Here is a 24189-nt window from a genome sequence, read left to right on the forward strand (position 1 = left end):
TTGCCTGTAATTTGAGCATAATGCACGGAGGTGGGGTAGTTGTGCTGTGATCGATCGTGTGGCGAAAAGGCAACACAGTGAAGACGGCAGAGCAGAAAAAGAAGAGAGCTAGAGTCTGAGGTCGTCAGTGAGCCGCTACCCAGGCCCGGGACACACAGCTCCGTCCTCCTGTTCCTGGGATACAAACACTCCTTGATGGGTTTAGTCACTGCTAAGTGGATTTTCTGTTGTTGCGATCACACTCAACCCCAAATGATGTAAGAAAAAAAGAGCTTTTTTTAATCGGATGTCATTATGAAAAACAGCTTAGCCAGAGAAAGCACTGTCTAATGCAGTAGCCACGAGCTCCATGTGGCTTTTTAAATTTCAATTACATTTAATTACAGTTAAATAAAAGTAAAAACTCGCCGCACACATTTCAAGTTTTTGATGGCCCCATGTGGCTAGCGGCTACCATAATGGACGGTGTAGATATAGAACGTTTTTATCATCGTGGAAGGTTCTATGGGGTAGTTAGTTTAGATAAATCTCAGAGTGAAAAGCTTAAAAAAGGAGGGCAGGGTATTCATAAGTGTTTGAAACCAAGTTTGGTTCCTTACTGCAAATGCATTTTTGAGTCAACTTCTTTGAGTGGTGTGGTTTGAAAGAATTACAGAAGATAAGAAGTTTGTGGGATGACCGCTTCCCTTGCAAATGCAGAAAGGCTAAAAACAGCGCCTCGGATGCTTGTGAAGAAAAAACCTGTCTGGGTATAACGCCCCTTGGATATAAAACTCCTTGATTTTGATCCACAGACTGTAAAAACAAACTATACACAATGTTCCCTTTCTCCTGCTCCGTCTTTTCCAACCACTCTCCCCCAAACACACACACACACACACACACACACACACACACACACACACAGAGCTGGAGTCGAGAAGCTGATGCCATGCTAACTAAGCCAGGGATGCGGTCTCTCGAGGGCCGCCTGTCCTGAGTTCGGTGCACATCTGGCTTCACTGTATACATGGAGCTTTCCTGAAGTCATAGGCACCGGTGGGTTTGGCTAACACAAATAGAGGTCATCTAAACAGTCCACATCCTCCCAGCGAATGATTTCAGTTCTCGCTCTAGAGGTTGACAGCAAAGAAAAATCTGGAAGCATGGTTAGGAATGGGAGGAGGCTAAGGTTTTCTTTTATTGTTGTTTGCTTTTGTTTCTTAAGTTTGACCCAAAAAATGCCTATTGGAAACATGGTACCAGGAATTCGCGTGTGATTTCTGGGACGTTTGCCACGGTGACCTTTGCCAAGATGAAATGCGGTCTTTTACGAGAAAGACCAGGAGGTCTTTGGGAGTCTGTACAGACCCAAGCAAATGCTAACTCTGCCAAGTCCTTGGCTACCTGACCTCCCGCAAGATGGGTGACCTCCGTCCTCTGCAGAATGAGGCTGACAACACTTGACCTCAGTTGGATGTTGGGAAGATTAAACAGGCTCTCACATACAAAAAGCCGGAGCAGGGTAGACACCCAATCGAAGTTAGCTGCCAAGTTTTTCTCTGGCAAGACACCGTGAGAGCCCGATGCCTTGCTGAGATGAAATGGAAAATAGCCACACTCCCTTATGTATCCCTGTGATGGCCAACAGAGCCATTATTTGTGGTACCCACACTCTGAGAGGGAGGGAGAATGGTGGTAAGTATGTTTTCAGTTATTGAGATTCTCCATTTTCCTCTGTTCCCAGTTTGGTCTCAGACTGTACTGTTTTGAGTGAATAAAAAAAGAAAAAAGAGTGCCAGAAATTGTTTATGGGACTATTAGACTCCATTCCTAAATCAGAAGCGCACCCCTCTGGTTTTTAGGGAACGGATCTGGGGGGCAAAGTATGCGTATCCCCGAATGTACACAATATTAACCCCCCCCCACACACACACTCACACACACACACACACACACACACACACACACACACACGCAAGACATTACCTGTAAGGTAATCCAGACATTCTAGCAACTTCTTCTCTCGGGAAAAATCTAAGGCAAAGGTGTCAAAGGTGTCATTGAGGTTGATTTCAGGAATTAGGACCTGGGATGATGCAGTTGCCATGGAGACTCTGTAATGTAAACAAAACAACATTTTAGAACTGTCAAGATGGCTTTCGCTGTCGCTGCATAGGAATGAAAGACAATAAAAGGACAAGAAATACCATTTTAAAACCGTGCTGTTTTCACACGTGAGCCTCAGAAAGGATCTTGGAGTGGCACAGCACAGGAACACCATACTAATGAATGGAAGCTCAAAGACCAGGCAAAGGAATTGGGTAAACAGTAGAATAGCGTTCTGCCTCCCCCCCCCCCCGCCGCCTTTCTTTTTACCTCGGAAAAAAATTCCCCACGGAGGTGAAAGAATATTCATATTTCATGTTGCTGTGTATTTAACAGCCTGGCCCCTTCACATCTAACCCCAGCGAGAAGCTCATAGCTCCGGGCATTTCTTCACACATCTGTCTGGGAAACGGTTTGTTCCTTTCAGACCCGACCCTGCTCTACTTCAAAGAGGAGTCTCCAAAATTTCAAACTGCATAAAAGGCAAAGTGAGGATTAAAAAAGAATGTTTCCAGATATTGGATTAGTTTCATCAATTACCAGCCCCTCTCTGAAATACACATTAAGAAAGGAGTTTTCTCCCTGGCTCGCTCCATTCTCCTTGTATTCATTGTTTTGCCCCATATTCCCGGCAGATGCCATGAAAAATATTCATGAGCTTTCTCTCACATTCCTCCAACGGACACACCGTTTCTCCTCTTCATTTAGGGTTGCTAGTTAGAGTTCTCGTTCATAAACTCTACGGCAAGGTACTGGTGGGTCTGACTCTCCTGCTATGTATGAGAGATCTCCCGAGAGGCCTGTGTTGAGCTCTCAAGTCGATTTGCAAAGTTCGGTTACTAATGGCAGAACAATCTGACTAGTTTAAGAACCGCAGGCGATTCTCTTAAAGGCAATACAATTGTGGCACGATGTAGGCCACTTCTGAGCATATCAGGTTATGCCAGCCTCATAATCTTGGTGATCTGGGTATTTCATTAAGTTTGGTAAACACCACCATTTATACAAGGTCACAAAGCTGGCTGGCCCCAGCCAGGAGGAGAATTCCAGGCCTCTACTCTTCCGTTTAACCTAGAAAAATTTCAACCTCGTTACCTAAGGGGATGTAGCTCCTTCTATACCTCTTAGTGGCTCTTAAAACTTTGTGTTTTATTTTATTTCAAAAATTTTTTAATGTTTATTTATTTATTTATTTTTTTTAATTTTTTTAACGTGTATTTATTTTTGAGACAGAGAGAGACAGAGCATGAACGGGGGAGGGTCAGAGAGAGGGAGACACAGAATCTGAAACAGGCTCCAGGCTCTGAGCTGTCAGCACAGAGCCCGACGCGGGGCTCGAACTCACGGACCGCGAGATCATGACCTGAGCCGAAGTCGGCCGCTTAACCGACTGAGCCACCCAGGTGCCCCTAATGTTTATTTTTGAGAGAGAGAGAGAGAGAGAGAGAGAGAGCGAGAGAGAGCACACAAGCATGGGAGGGGCAGAGAGAGATACACAGAATCCAAAGCAGGCTCCAGGCTCCAAGCTCTTAGCACAGAGCCTGATGTGGGCCTCGAAATCATGAACTGATAGATCACGACCTGAGGTGAAGTCAGCCACTTCACCAACTGAGCCACCCAGGCGCCCCGAAACTTTGTATTTTATAAACATAATATATTTTCGGGGCGCCTGGGTGGCTCGGTTGGCTGTGCATCCGACTTCTCAGGTCACGATCTCGCAGTTCGTGGGTTTGAGCCCCGCATCGGGCTCTGTGCTGACAGCTCAGAGCCTGGAGCTTGCTTCGGATTCTGTGTCTCCTATGCTCCCTGCCCCTCCCCCGCTCACACTCTGTCTCTCTCTCTCTCTCAAAAACGAATAAACATTTAAAAACCCTTAAAAAAGATAATAATAGTTACACCTGTGAAGTGCTCAAAATCCTTAGAAATAGAATTTCTATACTTGTACTTCTGGTACATTTTCAGTTCTGTGGAGGGGAGGGAAGGAGACAGGATAATTAACAATGTAATAATCGAAATGATATTGGGATCCATAGATGAACGTTTGAAGAGGCATAAACTCTGGAAAGAAAAGTTTCAAGTGTTTCAATGAGGGTGGAGAGTCTAAATTCACCACCTCACCTTTTCACCAAGAAACAGTAAATAGCAGAGTTACGGGATCTTGTTGGCTAAAGATTGCGCCCGAGGGAAATGGGCAAATTATTGTGACTAACACACCTGCTAATTTAGACCGATGGATAAAGGGACGGTTGCTAGGCATTTTTTACAGATGGTCAAACTGTACTTAAACATGCTTTCCTTATGACCCATAATCAGAAAAACTCCTCAAAACTCCGAGAGATCCCAGGATTATTCAGCAAATATTTACTAAGCCCTTAAAGTATGCCAGGGGCTGAAGAGCCCGACATATTTGCATCGGTGCAGAAAAGTTAAAAGAAATGCTCTAACGGCATTTGAACTCCTCAAATAAAAATTTCAAAGCGAAACCCCAATTAGAAGGTCTTGGGCTGAGAGGACCTTAAGGCCTCTGACTCTCGCCTTAGCACTTGCCCAGTCCAGGGGCAGAAGCTTCTGTTCAGGCTCATCCAGAATAGAGTTCTCCCAAGTTTCTCCGGGTCCTATGGTCCACAGGTAACTAAAAATGTGCTTCGGTCACGTGACAGGGTTAAAAATGCCTGTCATCTTGATGGTGGGAACTTTGCGGGGTGGGAACGGAAAGGCTGAAAGTCCCTAAGCCTGAGAGGCAAAGACTGACAGCAAGGATCTGCGGAGTTACTGCAGCCTTTAACACCTACACAGTTTTTTGATGGAAGGAAAGATATTTATCATTGGCTACAATTTCAAATTCTTAATTGGAGTGATGGGCGAGGGGAGAGCTGCCAGATTCAACATTTTAGGTCACGTTTTTATTCCCCAAATCCTTGTTGCCCGTCTTCTGGCCTTTCAGATGAGCTGCCAAAATCCACCAGGGCCATCAGTGTTAGGCCACTTTCGCAATTCTGTGCCTTCACAGTTGTGTGTGTGTGTGTGTGTGTGTGTGTGTGTGTGTGCACACATGTGTGCACATGCCTGTAGGTGTATGTGAAGCCTTGGTCATATTGAGGCAAATAAGGACTTTGTGCCCTATGCTGATGTTTAAGAGGGTGGACTGCACATTACTTCTGTTTCTGGTTGTACTTTGATGGCTCTAATCTCTATAACACTCTGTTTGCTAGGAGCCACATGGGGCCAGTTTTCCAGAAGGTGGATGTGTCTAGAATTACACTGCTTACAGGGTTTCTGTCAAATAGTCCATGTCAGGGCAAGATGCTCTACCCTTCCTGCTGAATATCGCCCCCATGCCAGGCCCCCGACAATGGCACTTAAATGGGTCGTCTCTCTTGGGCGAGAGGGCACATCACCACAGTAAAACCCAGCGAGGTCTCATGGCAACAAAATGTGGTTTACTTGGGTCTGCTCAAGATTTCCCGGATGCATTTGGCTCTGGAATTTTGTTGTTTTAATACCAACTAACACCCCACCAGAACACTCTTCAAAAACCACTCATCACATGTGCTTAAATTCTTAAAACACCTTGGATCCTTGAACTGCTTAGGTGTTCAAGGGCAGAGGGGTCACTCTGTGGGGTCGGATACCCTCCTAGAAGGTCTGAAAAATGGGTACCGTTGAGAGGGAAGTTTCCTTTAACCCTCCTCTTGAGAATTCGCTGCGAAAACTTCAGATTTCTCATAACCAGTAGACCAACTTTCTTATGCTTCAATTCAGTGAAAAGTTTTGCTTAACGTGATTTTGTAAAGACGCCCATACAATCCCACAAAAGACCTATACGTTAGCGTGGCTTGAGAATGCGGTATGTTATACAATCTGTTTGCATCAACTCAGTGAGTAGGAAGGACGGGAATGAGCATTTGTTGCACGTTCACCTTGGGACGGGAACTGGAATAATAGTTTTACCACATTATCTCATTTTGTCCCTGTGACAACCGCATTAGGTAGGACTCTTCGACCTGTTTTATAATTTGTTCACTCATTCATTCACGTCAGGCAGTTTGCTACGTGCTGGGGCTATAATGGTGGAAACAAGATGGCTGGGGTTCTGCCTGCTAGGAACGTGCGAGCAAGATTGGACTCACAAGTGTTAAAGGAGCAGCCCCAATGCCGTCCGTAATTACTGCCAGGCAATGAACCCAGAGCCGGACACTTGATTCCAAAGCACATGCATCTCCTACAAGGTAAAGCTTGAGGGTCTCTCTCCTTTTTTTTTTTCTTACTGTTTCTAAATCAAAAAGCTTTTTGCAGTTTGATTCAGCCTGTAGGTGAACATATCCACTTCAAGTGGTTTAAAGATGTCGAAAAACCTCCCCCAAGTCTCACTTTAGGAAGGCTTGCAGGATTCCAAGTTTGTTCTGGGCTTTCCACCCTTGACTAGAAGAATAAAGATGGTTTGGAAGTATACAGGTGCCAACGCCCAAGGCAGACACAATAGGAGGCAGAGAATCATGAAGTCACGTCCCAGAGTGGAATGCTTACTAAGTAAAGGATTGAAGAGTTGAGACAGGCAGAGACCAGCCCCAGAAGAGACACACAAGGCAGGGCCGTACCGACACAATGAACTCTGAAAACTTAAATCCAACATACAGTATGGAGTATCAACGACGTTAAAGGCCTATTCTTAGGATAGGATACCAGCAGTATTATCAAAATTACCGATAGAGGTAGCTATTACGAGCCCACTCCTCTTAGCAGAAAATACCTCACGGATAAACCCCAAAGGATCGCAGTTAAAAAGTGGCAGTGCTGGGATCTGCCCAAGTTTCCCAGGTCCTAGTCCAAGCCCCCTGCCCTTTCCCTTCATTCCAGTCCTAGAAAGAGAAAGGCTCGGGAAGTGACCAAGAAGATTGACAAATGAAGACACAAGAGAGGAGCTGCAGAAACGGGGGGATGAAGGATGTTGGCAAATTTTTACAGGTACTATGTCTTTAAACTTTGATGGAAGTTTAGCCTTCTCATAAACAGGCGGCCGACTTTCTTATGTCTGGACTTAGTGCATAATTTTGCTTATTTACAATAATTTTAGGGGTGCTTGGGTGGCTCAGTCAGTTAAGAATCAAAGTCTTCATTTTGGCTTAGGTCAGGATCTCACCGTTCGTGAGATCGAGCCCTGCATCAAGCTCTGTGCTGACAGACAGAGCCTGTTTGGGATTCTGTCTCTCCCTCTCTCTTTCTGCCCCTCCCAGGCTCACCCTGCTGCATTCCCCGCCCCCCACCCTCTCAAAATAAATAAACTTTAAAAAAATAATAATTTTATAAAAGTGCACACACAATCACAGCGAGAACTATGTATTAGTGATGCTTGAGAATATATTGCTCAGTTGACCTTTGAACAATGGGGGGGTGGTTAGGGGTGCTGACCCCCACCCAGTTGAAAATCCATGTATAACTTTTGATTCCTCCCCCGCCAAACATAACTACTAATAGCCTACTGTTGACCAGAAGCCTTACTGGTAACATAAATAGTCGATTAACACATTTTTTTGTATGTCATATGCATTATATTCTGCATTCTTACAATACAGTAAGCTAGAGAGAAGAAACTATTAGTAGAAATATTAAGAAATATTATTATAGAAAATATTATTAAGAAAATCATGAGAGAAAGTACATTTACAGCACTGTACTGTATTTATTTTTAAAAATCTATGTATAAGTGCACCTGTGCAATTCAAACCCATGCTGTTTGAGGGTCAACTGTATTATACAATTCATTTGTAGAAAGAAAACTCAAAGTCATGTTTCTGTTCTTGAAGAGATGGGCTTGTTACGGGTGGAGGTGAATGGGACCAGTTATACCCTGCTGGATCTGAGGGAGATCACGTGTGGACATTCATGTGCTTATGTTACACTTCAAAGGTAGGTAGGCCTTCTTTCAGAATGTTCTTTTTTTTTTTTAATATTTATTTTTGGAAGAGCGTAAGCAGGGGAGAGGCAGAGAGAGGAAGACAGAGGATCTGAAGTGGGCTCCACGCAAACAAGCTGACAGCAGTGAGCCCGATGTGGGGCTCGAACTCATGAACCGCGAGACCATGACCCGAGTCGAAGCTGGACGCTCAACCGGCTGAGCCACCCAGGTACGCCCAGAATGTTCTGTCTTAACTGGTATGGGGCCACATTCTCTGCCCTTGAGAATTTCTTCATATTACACGTGATCAAATTTTTAGGGATTGCTGAGAAATGCACTTCACAGTAGCCATTTCATCTGGCCATCTCGTGATTTAAAGCTGGAGAAAAGTACTTGGATCCCAGTTGGAAATCATGACATAAGTGTAAACACCGTCTAGTAGACTGCCCTAGGTACACCGGAGTTATTAGTGGTATTTGCACTTTCTAACTTTAGGATGCATATAAAACAATTGGATACAGTCCAGATGAGAGCTGGGAAGACAATTAAACGCTTGGAACCTAGGAGACACGAGGAAAGAAACTGGCTTCTCTTAAGAGTAGGGACGTGATCATTTTAAGGATATAACCAGCTGCTATCCACGTGCTTTGGAAGAGATCAGGTATCGGAACCAATCGCGGAAGAAATTTTTCTCAACTATAACAACACGGCGAGGCCGGTTCAATACGAGACCAGAGTTGTCAAACTACTACTGTACGTTACTCTAATTGAAAGAAGAGCGGAAACGGAAATATCAATGCCTACCTGTACGCGACATTTTGAGAATTAGCACAGTGGCCGCCACAAGCAAGCACTCAACTAATGTTGGCTTTCTTTCTCTTTCCTTGAAGAAATTCAAGTCATAGGATGGTATTTTTCCCCCTGGGCCAGGGGTTGGCAAAATACAGCCATAGGGCCAAATACCTGTTTTGCGAAATGTTTTTAGAAACACCCTTTAGACAGTGTTTCTGTACTGTCTAAGCGAGGCTGATAGAGAGCTATCACGGCCGGGTTGAGTAGCTTCCAAGGAGACCTCATAAGTTGCAAAGCTGAAAATATTTACTCTCTGGTCCTTTATAGGAGTTGGCAGACTCCTGCTCTAGGATAAAGACCAGCATGAATGAGCTGCCTGGGGTTGTCCGGTGATTGGATTCTATTATTGCTCTGGATAAGGGAAAAGTGACTCTGAAAAGCAGAATGAATGAGAGGTCAAGGGCACTGGCAAGGCTTGGAGATATCATTTAGGTGAGTCAGGTGCGTTTTGTGGCTCCACGAGAGCTGCTGTAGGTTTTTGCATCAGGGAGAACAAGTGATTCTGTACCGATCAAGTACTCGGACCAAGGGAGCACAGACTCCCACCAGTTCTACTGCTGAACCGTCCATTCAAATAATGTTATCTCCATGTTCCCTGCCCTAGAATAAGCCACACATTTCAAAGCAAGAGGTAGGAGACTGACAGGTGGGTCCGCTCTCTCTCACATGAGTCAGCTTTGACCTTTCAGAAGAGGTGAAGCTTCTCGACCAAATAAAAACAGGTCTAACGGAAAACAACACCTGGGAGTTTGCTCTTTTTTTTTTTTCCAAATAGATGAGCCCTGAGATGGAAGAAAAGATTCCCTTTTATGTCTTTGCCTTCATTCTGATTCTTTGTTATCAAGCGTACGATAAGATCAGGTCTGAGAGTCACAATAAATGCTGGTTTTGTGCCACCATAAGCTTTCTCCCCCCAAAAAGCAAGGCTGATTTTATTCTTTCTAGCTGGTGGACTCTTGTTTCAAAGGCCTTGAACTCCAGGGCGCTGCTGAAAAGGCTTTGACGTGTCAAAGGGAAGCATCTTTAGCTGGAACAAAGCTGCTCAAAGCCTCTATTCTCCCTGGTACTCAGCCTTGAAAATGAAAACAAAAGCAAGGGGAGGGCAAGGCCAACCAATCGCTCCCCAGACACAGGAGCCCAGCGGCTGAGAACTTCCCAGCAGCCCCCGCACTCACCTCTCAGTGATATTCTTCGCCGTCTGTAGGAAGCGCGCATGATCGTTCTCCTTCAGAGAGTGTTCCGCTTGGGAGATAAGTGATGCCGACCGCTCAATGCACTGCTTGCAGTTTGCAATCTGCTGAGCCAGTTTGCGGAGCCTCATCACCTTGAAAAGAGGAGATGGTTACACGGGTGGGCTCGCTTAGGGAAAACGCATCGGGCCGGACCCTTCTGATGCGTGCGTTCTGTTGCACGTAAGTTGTCCTTCAATAAAAGTCCGACAAGCAGGCAGAGACATATGGAAATCTCCGATACGGGACTCCTGGCTTAGACAGCCTTTGTCTCCTTGGAGAAGCGTTGCTAATTTGTTTTATGGGAAAATACTGAATGGCGAATTACTTCCTTGTTGATGGGGAAACAAGGTGTTGCCCCATGGTAAGTTACAAGGGTCACCAGACCTCTTCCCCCACTATTCCACTCAATTACTGAAAGATCACAGGGAATGCTGGAACTTTCTCTTATCTCAGGTTTGCAGCTGGGCCATCAAGCAAATAAAACATCTCCATAGGTGCAAACGTGTGGCTTCAGTAAGAACCATTTTCTAAAAAGTTCTTTGCAATCCATGTAATAAAATTGTGATGTGAAAACATGAGGTATTACTATTTCCCACGCGATCTAAAACTCATGTGTTAAATTCACAGAAAGAGAGCGTTTTTTCCATTGATTAATATTTTTCCTGTTGAGCAGATGAGAGAAGGCCAAAAAAAGCACAGCTGGGCCGTTTCCCCTCACTGGGAACGTCATTTCCAGGCACTTTGTGCTTACTTGATAACTAAGAACTATTTTGATAAGCGTTTCCCAGTCGGGATAAAAATGCATGTTTGGTTCCAACCTCCATTCCGATTCCTGATCCTGTCTTGCTTGAAAACGACCCTCAAACGTAATTGACCGTAACCTCTGGGGTAGGCCAAGATAAGTGCACGGTAACCCACTTGACCATGCGCTCGGGTGTTTGAAATGTGCTACGAGATGAAGCCCTCGGGCCAGAAGCCAAGTTAAAATTAGATTGCTAATTAGAATTGCCGAGCGCCCGGTGCCCTCTCCACACAGCTCGGGACAGGTCTTGGCCGGCTTTATGATCATTCCGGAATGGAAACCAGCCCTGGGTGAAAGGGTAGGGAGGAGGCCAGTTAATCTGTCTTACAGACAGGGCTGGCTCCAGCTCCCTCCAGAATTCCTGCTAACTCCGAGAAATTCCTTCTTTCTCCAAGTCATCATTACCATTCCCATGCAGCTTTAATCGGAGAAAAGGAAGGAAGGAGATGTCAGAACTCGAGGCCTCTAAGGAACATCTGATTCCAGCTTTGTCGTACTGCAGCAAACAAAGGAAATGAATATGCTGCGCTGAGAGACCGCGGCCACAAAATTTCAGGCAAGAGTGAGAAAAATTCCCGAAAGGAGAGTTAGAGAATGAAGTGTCAAAACCTTGGAGCAAACGGTATATGATACGAAGCCTGGCAAAAGGCTTCACTCGTCAGAATTCTAGTGACCCTCCGCAGCGGATTAACCGTGGTCGTGAGTTGAACGAAGTGACGCTTAGTTTACACGAAACTGAATTTAGCTTCTAACGTGAATACATCCAGAGGAAGCAAAATAACTGAAGAGTCCCTCGAACAAACCAAGTGGATGGAATATTTGGAATCACACAACAGAATTAAAGATGTTTAATACGATTCTAACAAAAGACACATAAGGTCGCAATATTCCCTTGGAATAACTTCGTGTCAATCACTTATCCTTTCAGTACGCCGGTCAGTGATCCCATGACTACACATCTAACAATGCTTGAACTCTATTCTCTTCTTTCTTTTCTTCTATCATGATATTGGAAATTAAAAGTGACATTAAGAGGAGAAGGGAGGGGCGCCTGGGTGGCTCAGTCGGTTAAGTGTCCGACTTCGGCTCAGGTCATAATCTCAAGGCTCGTGGGTTCGAGCCCCGCGTCGGGCTCTCTGCTGACGGCTCGGAGCCTGGAGCCTGCTTCGGATTCTGTGTCTCCCTCTCTCTCTCTCTGCCCCTCCCCTGCTTGCACTCTGTCTCTCTCTCTTAAAAATAAATAAACATTAAAAAAATTTTTTTTAAAAGAGGAGAAGGGAAAAAACCTCCTCAGTCATGCGTAAGTTGAAACAGGCCAAAATGAGAGCCTCCTTTGAACACATAGGAATGCTTCACAGAAAAAATTGTTGGAATAATTTTAATTTTAACTCAAGTGTACAATTCCATCTGATACACCAGATCAGAGCTTTTCAAAATGGTGTGCATAAGAAGCTGCTGGGGATCTTTTAAAAAGAGAACTACAGATGTTTGGGCTCACGTCTCAAAATCCTAGGTAAAAAGCTGTCACGGGCAGAGCAGCGGGATTCTGCATCTCAACAGGCAATGAGGTACAGGTATGATGAAAACTAGCCCTGAAAACACGAAGTAGAAGACGGGCGCCTGGGTGGCGCAGTGGGTTGTGCCCGACTCCTCATCTTGGCCCAGGTCATGATCTCACGGTTCGTGAGTTCGAGCCCCAAATCGGCTCTGTGCCGGTGGCACAGAGCTGTCTTGGGATTCTGTCTCTCCTTCTGTCTGCCCCTCCCCTGCTTGTGCGCTCGCTCCCTCTCCCTTTCTCTCAGAATAAACAAACTTAAAAAAATAAAACATTAAATAGAAGAGGGGAGGAGGAAAGAAAGTAGCAGAGTGTATTTCTGGTACGAAGGGCAAATTAGGTTTTGCAAAACTCTGTGTGTGTGTGTGTGTGTGTGCGCGCGCGTGTGCACGTGCACACAGGCTGGATTTGATGTCCTATGTATTTCTTACTGTGAGTTCCAGTTAAAAAAAGAAAAGATAAAAATACCGCTCTAAGTTAGGTGTTCATAAGCTATGGTCTGTGAGCCATACTCCGCACACACCCGTCTGTGTAAATAAAGTTTTATTGGCACACTACCACATTCATTCATTTAGGGCTCGCCTGTGGCTGCTTTCACACTACAACACTGGGCAGAGAGGTGAGCTTCTGCAAGAGAAACTGCCTGGCAAAATAAAAAATAGTTATTATTTGGCCCTTTACAAAAAAAGTTTGCTAACTGAAACGATTCTGATCAGATGGCCTTGATCGGAACCACACTCTGGGAAACACTACCCTACTTGGTATACAGCCCTTCGGGATCAGACACGGAGCATTTAGCAAAATACTAATTTCTTCATTAGAAAACACTTCGTGTATTATTTTAAAAATCTGACAAGATGAATAAAATTTGGTTTTTGAAAAGAAACACTAGATCCTGACACGTAAGAAGAACCTTTATATTATGTGTTACTGCCACAGGGGAAATTTTTCCGAGTTGGCCCTGCTCTTTTTTCCTTTGGGAAGTGTTGATTGCACACTGTAATTTCAGGAATTCATTCCATACTCATCATGGAAATATCCCGCCTGGTGGATCTCCTTTGACTGGGGACACCGGCTTCAGTATGGCAATTTGCTGGCTGTTTATTATACCTTACGCATGCTTTGAAAAGTAGCCCTTTGTTTTTCTTGAAATGCATTTTAAATGCTTTTAATATATGTGCTTTTATGTACATTGCAGGATTCCACCCCAACACTGTTATGTCCTAGCAACTGATCCTCAGTCATCACAAATACCTGAATGGCCAAGGAAGCCGGTCCTTGGCATTTCAATCAGGCTGAAGAAAAGCCCGAACGTGTAGTCCGGTTAATGATCTTAAATTTTGGAGATTTAGAGTACACAAAAGCAGTGAGGACGAGGGACCCTTTTTCTCTGCGGCTGCGGCTTTCTACCATCGACCTGTGCCTGAACATAACACACGTGATTTGCTTCATCTGGAGTCTGGTGCCAGCTCTTCGTGTGTTGCCATGAAATTTATCTCCCACTACTGAAGAGATAAGACAATTCTTTCCCAGGGAGTCTCATGGCTTGAGACTCTCCAGTCCGTCCAAGTACAAAGGCTGCCAAGCTATGTATTTCAAAGAACGCACAATGGTCTGAGAGCGATGGTCTGTGTCGGCACCAGAGACACATGGTGGCAAAGGCGCGAGGTGGATGAAATTCACCACCACGATCCCCCAAATCCTGCTGGCGCCTCCTCCAGCTCCCCACTTTCAAGTGCCGCTCAGAGGGCCCCCCAGTCCCTTCTCTGCGTTCAGCGTCCTCAGACACGCTTGCCCTCCCTGCCCAGCCCCTCAGATTTAAAGGGTGTAGGTACCCATGTTCCTCTTTTCCTGAAAATCTATCTCTTACACCAACACACCCTGGCCAGGGACCCAGTCACTGTGAATTCCGAGTTTGGGGATCAACTATTCCTTGGCGATATGCCAAAGCAGTCACTCAAGAGAAAGCCGAACTGGGCCTCATCTTTCCCAGGTACTGTGTGCTTTCTAACACAGCTTCTGAGATAATGTCCCTGGGCACTTTCTTAAACAAGGGAGAAATTCCACACGCACAATTTTTCAAGTAATGGGGCAAATTTCCTATCCACAGTACCGGCTTTACCAAATCTCGATATTTTCATCGTATTAGCATAAGATTTTTCAAAAGGAAGTAAAACATTATCGATAGCATTGAAGCCCTGTGTGTCCCTCCCTAATTTCACTCAAGTCCTTCTTGAGAGGAAGACACCTTTTTTGAAGTCAGGGTGGGTGACTCCCAAGCATGTACAACGTGCCCAAACACTGTATGGGATTTTTTTTTTTTTTTGCAGTTTATCAAATGTTATATAACAATTCTCATTCTGTACAAAAGTACTGTAAATCTTGTTTCTATTTTTGTGATTTGTCCATATGAATACATATCACCCTGCTTCATTAATTTTAATTTTTCAAGACTGTTCCATCATATAAATATGCAATTGTCTTATAAACAGCTTCACTGAGGGGCGCCTGGGTGGCTCAGCTGGTTAAGCATCCGACTCTTGGTTTCGGCTCAGGTCGTGGTCTCACGGTTGGTGAGATTCAGCCCCGAGTCAGGCTCTGTGCTGACGGCTCAGGGGCTGCTTGGGATTCTCTCTCTCTCTCTCTCTCTCTCTCTCTCCGCCCCTCCCCTGCTTGTGCTCGCTCATTCTCTCTCTCTCAAAATAAACATTTAAAAAAATAAACAGCTTTATAGAGATACAACGAACGGATAACAAACTGTACATAATTAACGTGCAAATTTAAAAGTTTTCAAATATGCATAAACCCAGGAAACAGTCACCACATTCAAGACAATGAACACATAGATCATGCCTCCAGTTTTCCTGTAGCCCCTTGGTAATTCGTCCTGCCCACCCCTCCCTGTCACTAAGCAACCACTGATCTGTTTCCTGTTGCTGTAGATTATTAGAAAGTGTTATTTCTAAACTTCCATATGAATGTATTCATGCAGAATATACTACTTTCTGTCTGGCTTCCTTCACTCACCATAATTTATTTTTATTTTTATTTTTTTTTTTTACTTGTTTATTTTGAGAGAGACAGAGAGAGTGAGTGGGGGAGGGGCAGAGAGGGAGGGAGAGAGAGAATCCCAAGCAGGCTCCACGTTGTCAGCGCAGAGCCCAACAAAGGGCTTGAACCCACGAACCGTGAGATCTTGACCCGAGCCCAAACCGAGAGTCAGAGCTTAACCGACTGAGCCACCCAGGTGCCCCCGCTCACCATAATTTATTGAGATTCACCCATGTCGTGGCATGTATCGGTAGCTTGCTCTTTTTTGTTGCTGAATAGTATTTCATTATGGATGTGCCCCAAACTGTTTATTCATCTGTTGATGGACATTTGGCTCATTTCCAGTTTGGGGCTATTACCCTTCACACTCACATGAAAATTCATGTACATGTCTTACAGGGACATATGCTTTCATTTCTCTTGGTAAACACCTGGAATGGCTGGATCATATGGTAAGTGTACGTTTAAACTACTTAAGAAACTGTCAGTTCAGGACGTGTGGGTGGCTCAGTTGGCTGAGCGTCTGACTCTCGATTCCGGCTCAGGTCACGATCTCACGGTTCACGGGTTCAAGCTCCAAATTGAGCTCTGTGCTGACAGCGTGGAACGTGCTTGAGATTCTCTCTCCTTCCCTCTCTGCCTCGCCCCTGCTCTCATGCACGCATGCATGCACGCACACACGCACACACACGCTCTCTCTCTCTCTCTCTTTCAAAAATAAATAAATATTTAAAAAAGAAAAAAAAAACTATCAGGGGTGCCTGGGCAGCTCAGTCAGTTAAGCGTCCGACCTCAGCTCAGGTCATGATCTCACGGTTCGGGAGTTCAAGCTCCACATCGGGCTCTGTGCTGACAGCTCAGAGCCCGGAACCTGCTTCGGATTCTGTGTCTCCCTCTGCCTCTGCCCCTCCCCCACTTGCACTCTGTCTCTCTCTCTCAAAAATAAATAAATATAAAAAAATTAAAAAAACCTGTCAGTTCTCCCAAATGCACCGTTTCATTCCTATAAATAGCATGTGAGAGTTCCAGTTCCTCCACATTCTCAAAAATACTTGCTATGGTCCAGCTTTTTAATTTTAACCCTTCTACTAGGTAAGAAGGGTATCACACTAAGGTTCTAATTTGCCCCGATGACTTTTCTTGACGACTTCCTTAATGACTAATGATTTTGAACATCTCCTCATGTTTTTATGTGCCACCAACACATCTCCCTCGGTAGAGTACCTATTTAAATCTTTCATCCGTTTTGGCAAAGGTATTGTTTATTTCCTTACTAACGAGGTTTTAGAAGTTGTTATATATCTGCATACAAATACTTTTTGATTTAGATAAAAATTTGTCCCCAATCCGTGGCTTGTCTTTACATTCTCTTGACAGTGCTTTATAAAGAGTTTTTACTTTTGATGAAATACAATTTGGAACGATCTGTTTAATTTGTAAAGATTTCTTTGATGTTTTTTTCTCATTCTGTATGAACCAATCTTTGCCCAACTCAAGGTTCACCAGGATTTCCTCCCATGCTTTCTTCTAGAAGTTCTTTTTTTTTTTAAGATTTTTTTTTGTTGTCAAGTAATCTCTCCACCCAACGTGAGTCTCGAACTCACAACCCCGAGATCAAGAGTCACATATGCCTCTCCGACTGAGGCAGCCGGGCACCTCCAAGTTCTGTCCCGTTGTCTTTCACGTTACGTATATGATCCATTCAGATTTAATTTTGGGGGGCGCCCGGGTGACTTAGTCGGTTAAGCGTCCGACTTCGGCTCAGGTCACGATCTCACGGTTCGTGAGTTCGAGCCCCGCGACGGGCTCTGTGCTGACCGCTTGGAGCCTGGAGCCTGCTTCGGATTCTATGTCTCCCTCTCTCTCTGTGCTTTCCCCACCCACAACTGTCTCTCTCTGTCTCTCAAAAAAGGAATAAATGTTGAAAACAATTAGATTTAATTTTTGTATATGGCATGAAATATGGATCGAATTTCATATTCTTACATGCGGATATCCCCTCCTACGGGGAGGCTAAAACTCAGTTTCCAAATTCCCCTCGTGGCCAAGTTTTCTTTGTAGTTTCAGGGTCTACATTTTTACCTCCCAAACTGCTAACTTGTTATTTTCCTATTTCTTTCTCTCTTATTTTCTATCCTTTTGTGGTTTCACAAGTTTTTGCTCTTTTAAAATCAAAGTTATGCCCTCATTTATTTCTTTAAACATCTTTTTAATATTTTCCCATAAAATGAATTTCACCTGGGGTGAGGTAATGTCTTTGCTGAGTTTGTCGGCTGTATTTTTAGAAATGCAAGCTTTCCTTATATGCTCCAGAACTGTGGTTTGAGTTTCAGATTTAAAGGGAAGGAGTTAGCCATAATCTTTACTTCCCTCGCCCTCCTTGCTTAGCCCACCCCGCCCAGCGGGTTTACCGTCAGTCGCCCTCACCTCACCCGTGGGGGTCCTCATTCGGGAACCCGGGTATTACCTCCGCCTCTCTGAGGCTTCTGTGTGGGTGTCAGAAATAGTGCAGAGCCAGGCGCTAACCTGACAACGGGCTTGTTCCAGACTCCCAGGCCTGAAGTTTGCTAAAAACTCTGACCCTAGGGAGAGGTTGGCAAGAATCCTTTTCGGTGTCTTTTAAGGAAGCGAGAAGGCTCATACAGCCCGTGGCACGAACCAGTGAGCCTGATTTCAGTCCCCCATACCATCCGGAGCACTGGTACCCTTCAGCCCAAGGCATCAAGAACTATTGACCCATTGGACTTGAAGGCGGAGCTGCTTCGGTCTCTTCCAGACCAAGTCTCCACTAGCCTGTGTTTTAGCCACAGCCGCGGCTTTGCAGGTTCGTCCCATTTCTGGCCCGTGGAGATCTTTCTCTTGTTTTGGGTCCAGCTACGTCTCTTCGCTTTCCTACTTTGCTATGTGCTCCTGTCACTGCACGTGCACCCCTTCACTATCTTGATCCGGCTCATGAGAGAGGTCGTCATGCTGGGAAGTTAAGCAAGGGAAAGGCATGCTGGCCGGGCTGAATTAAGGGCCCCCAAAGATGCTCTTATCCTAATCCCAGCAGTTTTTGAACTATGGCACCTTACATGACACAGGGACGTTGCGCATGTGATTAAGGCAGGGACCTTTGAGAGAGGGCGTATTATCCTGGATGTTCTGAGTGATCCCAATGTAATTAGAAAGGTCCTTAGAAGAGAGAACCAGGAGAGGCTGTGTCAGAGAAAGAAACTTGAGGAGGGAAGCAAAGGGCACAGAGTGATGTGATAGGGAAACCAGGAGCCGAGAAATGGCAATGAATGGATTCTGCCCTAGAGCCTCCAGAAGGAAACAGCACAGCCAAAACCTTGACTTTAAGGCCAGTGACACTGATTTTGGACTCCTGACCTCCAGAAGGTCAGATACCAAATCTGTGTGTTTTAAGCCACCCAGTCTGCAGTAATTTGTTACAGCAGCAGTAAGAAACTACTACGAGCCTTGAGAGGTGGTGCACGATAATGGAAGGGGAAATACATCCCGCGAGGATTCCAGGCGGACGCTAAGTTGTACAATGTGTATGTGGGGAAAAGTCGCTTCTCAACACAGCTGAGTCAGTTCTTGGCCAGGGACTGGTTTCACATTAATCTGTTAATTCACTGTAAACAGCTTCAAGAACTATTTGATTTGATTTCACTTTGACGTCTCCGATCACCGTCACAATTTACCTGTATAAATAGCTTTCAACCTATACAGACAAAGTAATCTAAAATATGATACAATATTGAATGTACCTTTGAAATTTTGTAGAGAACAGAGAAGAGCACATATATTGGCTATCGTTACCTCTGTGCACCACTTAATAGTTGCTAATTTAATTTAATTATACATATTTCATGAAAGTATGGTTATGAGCAGTAGTAGTTAAATCTTGAATGAATGTTTCTGTTTTTAAAATGGCTACAAAATCACCTTTGGAGGGAGGCAGAGAAATGGGTAAAATAAAATGGATCCTAAGTATTTCAATAAAAACCGTAGGGATTTTAAACACATAAACATTAGAAAAGAATTACTATTCATATATCCACAAAGGGATATATGATACAGTGAAACTACAGGAGTTTTGCCACCACAAAATTATACCTGTCTGAATTCGCTCAAAGGCATGGGAAAACACTTCGCCATCTCTATATAAAATCTGAGTCACTGAAACATTTATTTAATACTGTGATAATTGCTAGGATATAGCGATAAATAGGAAATGAACTCTTCCTCTGTGGAACCCACCTTCTCCTAGAGAAGAGAGATGAAAACAATGGCTGGGGCGCCTGGGTGGCTCCGTCGGTTGGGTGACCGACTTCGGCTCAGGTCATGATCTCACGGTTCGGGAGTTCGAGCCTCGTGTCGGGCTCTCTGCTGACAGCTCGGAGCCTGAAGCCCGCTTCAGATTCTGTGTCTCCCTCTCTCTCTACCCCTCCCCTGCTCACGTCCTGTGTCTGTCTCTCAATAATAAATAAACGTTAAAAAAAATTTTTTTTTAATAAAAAAAAAAAACAATGGCTGTAACAGACCAGAGCTCCACACTGCCCTCTGGAGTTCAGTAATGGAGTAGAGGTAATGTAATGCAATCCTTGTATTACAGATGTGCATAGGAGACCATGATAATACAAAGAAAGGGGTAGAGAAAAAAAAAGGTCAACCAAGGGACTTTGAGCTACGTCTTAAAGACGTAAGAGGAGGTTATAGAAAATATAGAAAAAGGGGGTATTCAATATTTCCTAAGCTACTGAAGTGCATGAGAGTATGACATCCTCTCCAGGAGAATATGGTATCTTCTGCCCTAGAAATCATACCTTCCCTTCTTTGATCTTGGTTCCAATAATTTGTCGTCTTTGTTGAATGATCTCAATGAGAAGATCACACTCTTCCATCAATTTGGCTTCTTGACGTGATGCATTGACCTATAGGACAGATAGAATGGTGAGCATTTAATTTGGCCTTTGTTTTCTGTTAAATGCTCTTTAATGTAGACTACTACGTTTCTGGCAATCACTAAAAAGATACTTTAAATGTTAACTCTTTTTCCAATTATACAAAGATGGAAAATATAGGACTTACATGTCTACTCCCTTCCTTACACTCTTGGAAAACACTATTATCCAATGATAGCAGTCTTCTCTGCTAAGCCATACTCAGCCACAGAATCTTTCTTAACACAACATATACACAGCTATTACCAATTAGTTGGAAATTGACACTTGAGATATATTTGCAATTCCTTCTTCTATATCTTGAAAGAGAGTGGAATTTTGGCCTATTAGACATATAAAGTAAGTTTAAAAAGAACGAATAGTATTCCTTTATGGAGGATAGACTACTATTAACGTCCATTGGACACATTTTCCAAATGCAAGGTAGCAAGACTATATCATATTTACTTAACTCTTCTTTTAAATACAGCCATCAACTTTGCATTTAGTCACTATGAAAACACCAAAAAAGAAAACGGATGGTTGGATATTTTATTCATCTTATGACATAATTTAAAATTTTACTTTTGGTATACGTCTGAAAGACTAAGATTCTACAATGAACATCAGCCATTCTCCAGGAAAGGTAGATCATTATAGAATGGCCCTTATTTGAAGTTTTTAAGACTCATTATATGCAAGGCAGGGTGACAATTAGCTCATTCTTGGCAACTGGGCTTGGGAAATACTCTGCACACGCTATTTCCTCCACCTCTTGACAATTCTGAAATGCTTATTCGCAAACAGAGACCCCAAAATCACAGCTGTGGGAAATGGGAGATAGCATGCTTGAGTTTTATGATTTTGACACAGCACACAAGTTGCAGTGTTACAGAGAATGACAATGGCATCATTGATTACTCTACCATATCTCAGGGAGGAGCCATGGCCCAGTCATTAAGCCCTTCTGATTTGGGATACTTTATTTAACTGGAGTAATTCCATTCTCTATGAATGAGATAAACTGGAAGTAGGGTCAGAAGTTCAGGATAAATATCCATTGATGGCTGTTCAGAGGAATCACGTCCTGTTTCCAGAGGCCAAGATTCCTTGCGTTTTATTCCTGATTATTATGAGACGCAGGAGAGAGACTACTCAAGACATCTTCTTATTGAGAAGATAATGGTCACTGGCCATTTGCAGCAAACCCCGAGATCAGGTCCTATGTCAGATTAGCACGCAAACATGCTTGCTGAATGTGATGAACAAAAGAGAAAATTAAAAGACGTTTTGAGGGGCGCTGGGGTGGCTCAGTCGGTTAGGCGTCTGACTTTGGCTCAGGTCATGTTCTCACGGTTTGTGGTTCGAGCCCCGCGTCGGGCTCTGTGCTGACAGCTCGGAGCCCGGAGCCTGCTTCGGATTCTGTGTCTCCCTCTCTCTGGCCCTCCCCGGCTCACGCTCTGTCTCACTCTCCCTCCCAAGAATAAATAGACATTAAAAAAAAAAAAAGACGTTTTGATGGGTAAGTACAGAATGTGGAACTCAGGCTAATATTTCAAGGAAGTTCACCACCGGACTCAGTTTCTCTTACCATGACTTTTATGTTGTCATTTCTAATTTCCCTTGAGGATTCCCAAATAAAAACTCAGCTATCCATGGACATATTTACTCAAAATGTCACTACTCTCAAGGAATTTCTTGTCTTACCTTTTGACCTCTAACTGAATGTAATAACTGGCTACAAATGAGCTGTGAAAAGGAAGGAATCATATTGAAACCATGGGCACATTATGATGGAGAGAGTGAAATTTCTGGAAAGTAGCACCTTATACTTGAAAAGTATCTTTGAGAGGAGTGCCTGAGTGGCTCAGTCAGTTAAGCGTCTGACTTCACCTCAGGTCATGATCTCGTGGTTCATGAGTTTGAGCCTGGAGCCTGCTTCGGATACTGTGTCTCCCTCTCTCTCTGCCCCTCCCCTGCTTGTGCTCTGTCTCACTCTCTCAAAAATAAACAGTAAAAAAAAAAACCCCACAGAAAAGTATCTTCTAGAATGAGCCCCAAGAGTGACAATTTTGATAGAGTCCAATTTACTTATTTATCTATTGTCATCTGTGCTTCTGGTGTCATAGCTAAGCAACCCGATCCAAGGTCATGAAGAGTTAGGCCTCTGTTTTCCTCTAGAAGTTTTATCTCTTACATTTAGGTCTATGCACCATTTTGAGTTAGGTTTTGCGTATGCTTCCAAGCAGGGTCCAACCGTGCCTTCTTACTTCTGGATAGCCAGCTGCCTAAGCACCATCTACTGGAGAGACTATTCTTTCCTTCAGTGAAGTGTCTTAGCACTTTTGTCAAAAATCAATTGACCGTACCATGAAGTCCTCAGGTTTTGATGTTGCTAACATATTCTGTGCTTAATGACATTCTGGTTTTGACTGAACTGGATCCAACCTCACTAATAGTTCTAGAGGTAGGTGTCATGAAATGTGGCGTCGAGGACTAGCTCTACTCATAGGTCGATGTTGGAAAAGTCCAGGAAGATAACCATTTCAAAATTCTCCTATTTTGTAAAATGAGGGGAACGGTATCTGCTGTCTCAGCCACGTGGGATTATTGTGGTAAGTACATGAACTAATATCTGAGGAAATAACTACCACTGTGAAGTCACAGACAAATCTCAAGTAGTATCATCTGCATTGAGAAGTAGCTTTGTTAATAGACTATGATTTAGTTTGGGATCCATTTCACTCTCAAGATCATTGGGATTTGGGTTACTCCATGGGAGGAAAAGTGTCCCAGTTGCCATCCTAGCATGGGGTTTGATTTAATCCAAATTCTGACCATTTGATATTTATGATGGATAGATTTGTTTTACAAAAAAAGTAGACTGAAATCTACTTTGTTGAGCCAAATATGTTTTGGGAAAGCTGATACCACAACCACCACTGGCCCAAAATATAATTTCTCAGAAATTTGGAAACATGATCCATTCATTTTAGGCCAAGTATTTTCCTTAGATCTTTCAAAAAACACAGAGTTGACTTTCCTTTGAAACCAGGAAAGTTGAATCTCTTTTGATACTTTGATGAAGCTTCCAAATTTTTGTAACTCTAGCATTCTTCTATTCCAAAAGGTACAATAAAAGAAGTTGAATGCTATCCTGTATTTCTAAAATTCTCCCACTACAAAGAAGTTTTCCACAGTTTTGCTGTTTTATGTGTCACTTAAAAGAAGTTAATGACTTGATTGGATTTCATTTCTTATATGGGCTATTAACCCAAATATGGGTTTATTGGTCGCTCGCAGTGTGTTCAGGTGTTTCTAGTTCGCAGGTTTGGTTTGGAAGCTGGCAGCTCTTGGTTATGATTTCAGCCTTCGATTTCTGATTCACGTCTTTTGATTCAGAATCATGAAGGCTAATAATACAAACAAGCGCTTTGAGTAGAGCCAACCTAAGGATGAAAGAAACAAGCCTCAAACCTTCTTTCATAGACCTCTATGTCCACCTTCTTGGTCCCTCACCTAAAGACAAGAGTGGGATGAAGATAATTAGGGATGACGAATCATTCCCCCCATCCTTGTCCCTAGTTCTTAGTACTGACTTCATCTCTAAAGTAATTCTTCTAAAGTCAGATCCCATCTGCATCCTGTCAGGACTCATGTCTTCTTTCAGGTGTTATTATCCCATCTTTAGGCCCTGACGCCTTATCTGAGGCTGCGAGCGGGACGGCCAATGTTATGCAAGCTCAAGCCTATTCTTACAAAACACTCGCGTCCCTCACTTT

The 24189-nt window shown here is 43.8% G+C and overlaps 1 protein-coding gene across 1 annotated transcript in view; it reads right to left on the bottom strand.

Annotated features, from left to right (window-relative positions):
* MID1 (midline 1) overlaps nucleotides 1–24189 on the bottom strand; it is a 148254-nt gene that overhangs the window by 26287 nt on the left and 97778 nt on the right. Inside the window, exons 4-6 of the mRNA XM_007084803.3 lie at nucleotides 20291–20398; nucleotides 10012–10160; nucleotides 1969–2096 (exon numbers count right to left, since the gene is read on the bottom strand). Of these exons, the coding sequence (XP_007084865.1) occupies nucleotides 1969–2096; nucleotides 10012–10160; nucleotides 20291–20398 (385 nt within the window). The remainder of the gene's footprint in view (nucleotides 1–1968; nucleotides 2097–10011; nucleotides 10161–20290; nucleotides 20399–24189) is intronic.

Source organism: Panthera tigris, chromosome X (genome assembly GCF_018350195.1).
Source record: "Panthera tigris isolate Pti1 chromosome X, P.tigris_Pti1_mat1.1, whole genome shotgun sequence".
NCBI lineage: Eukaryota > Metazoa > Chordata > Mammalia > Carnivora > Felidae > Panthera > Panthera tigris.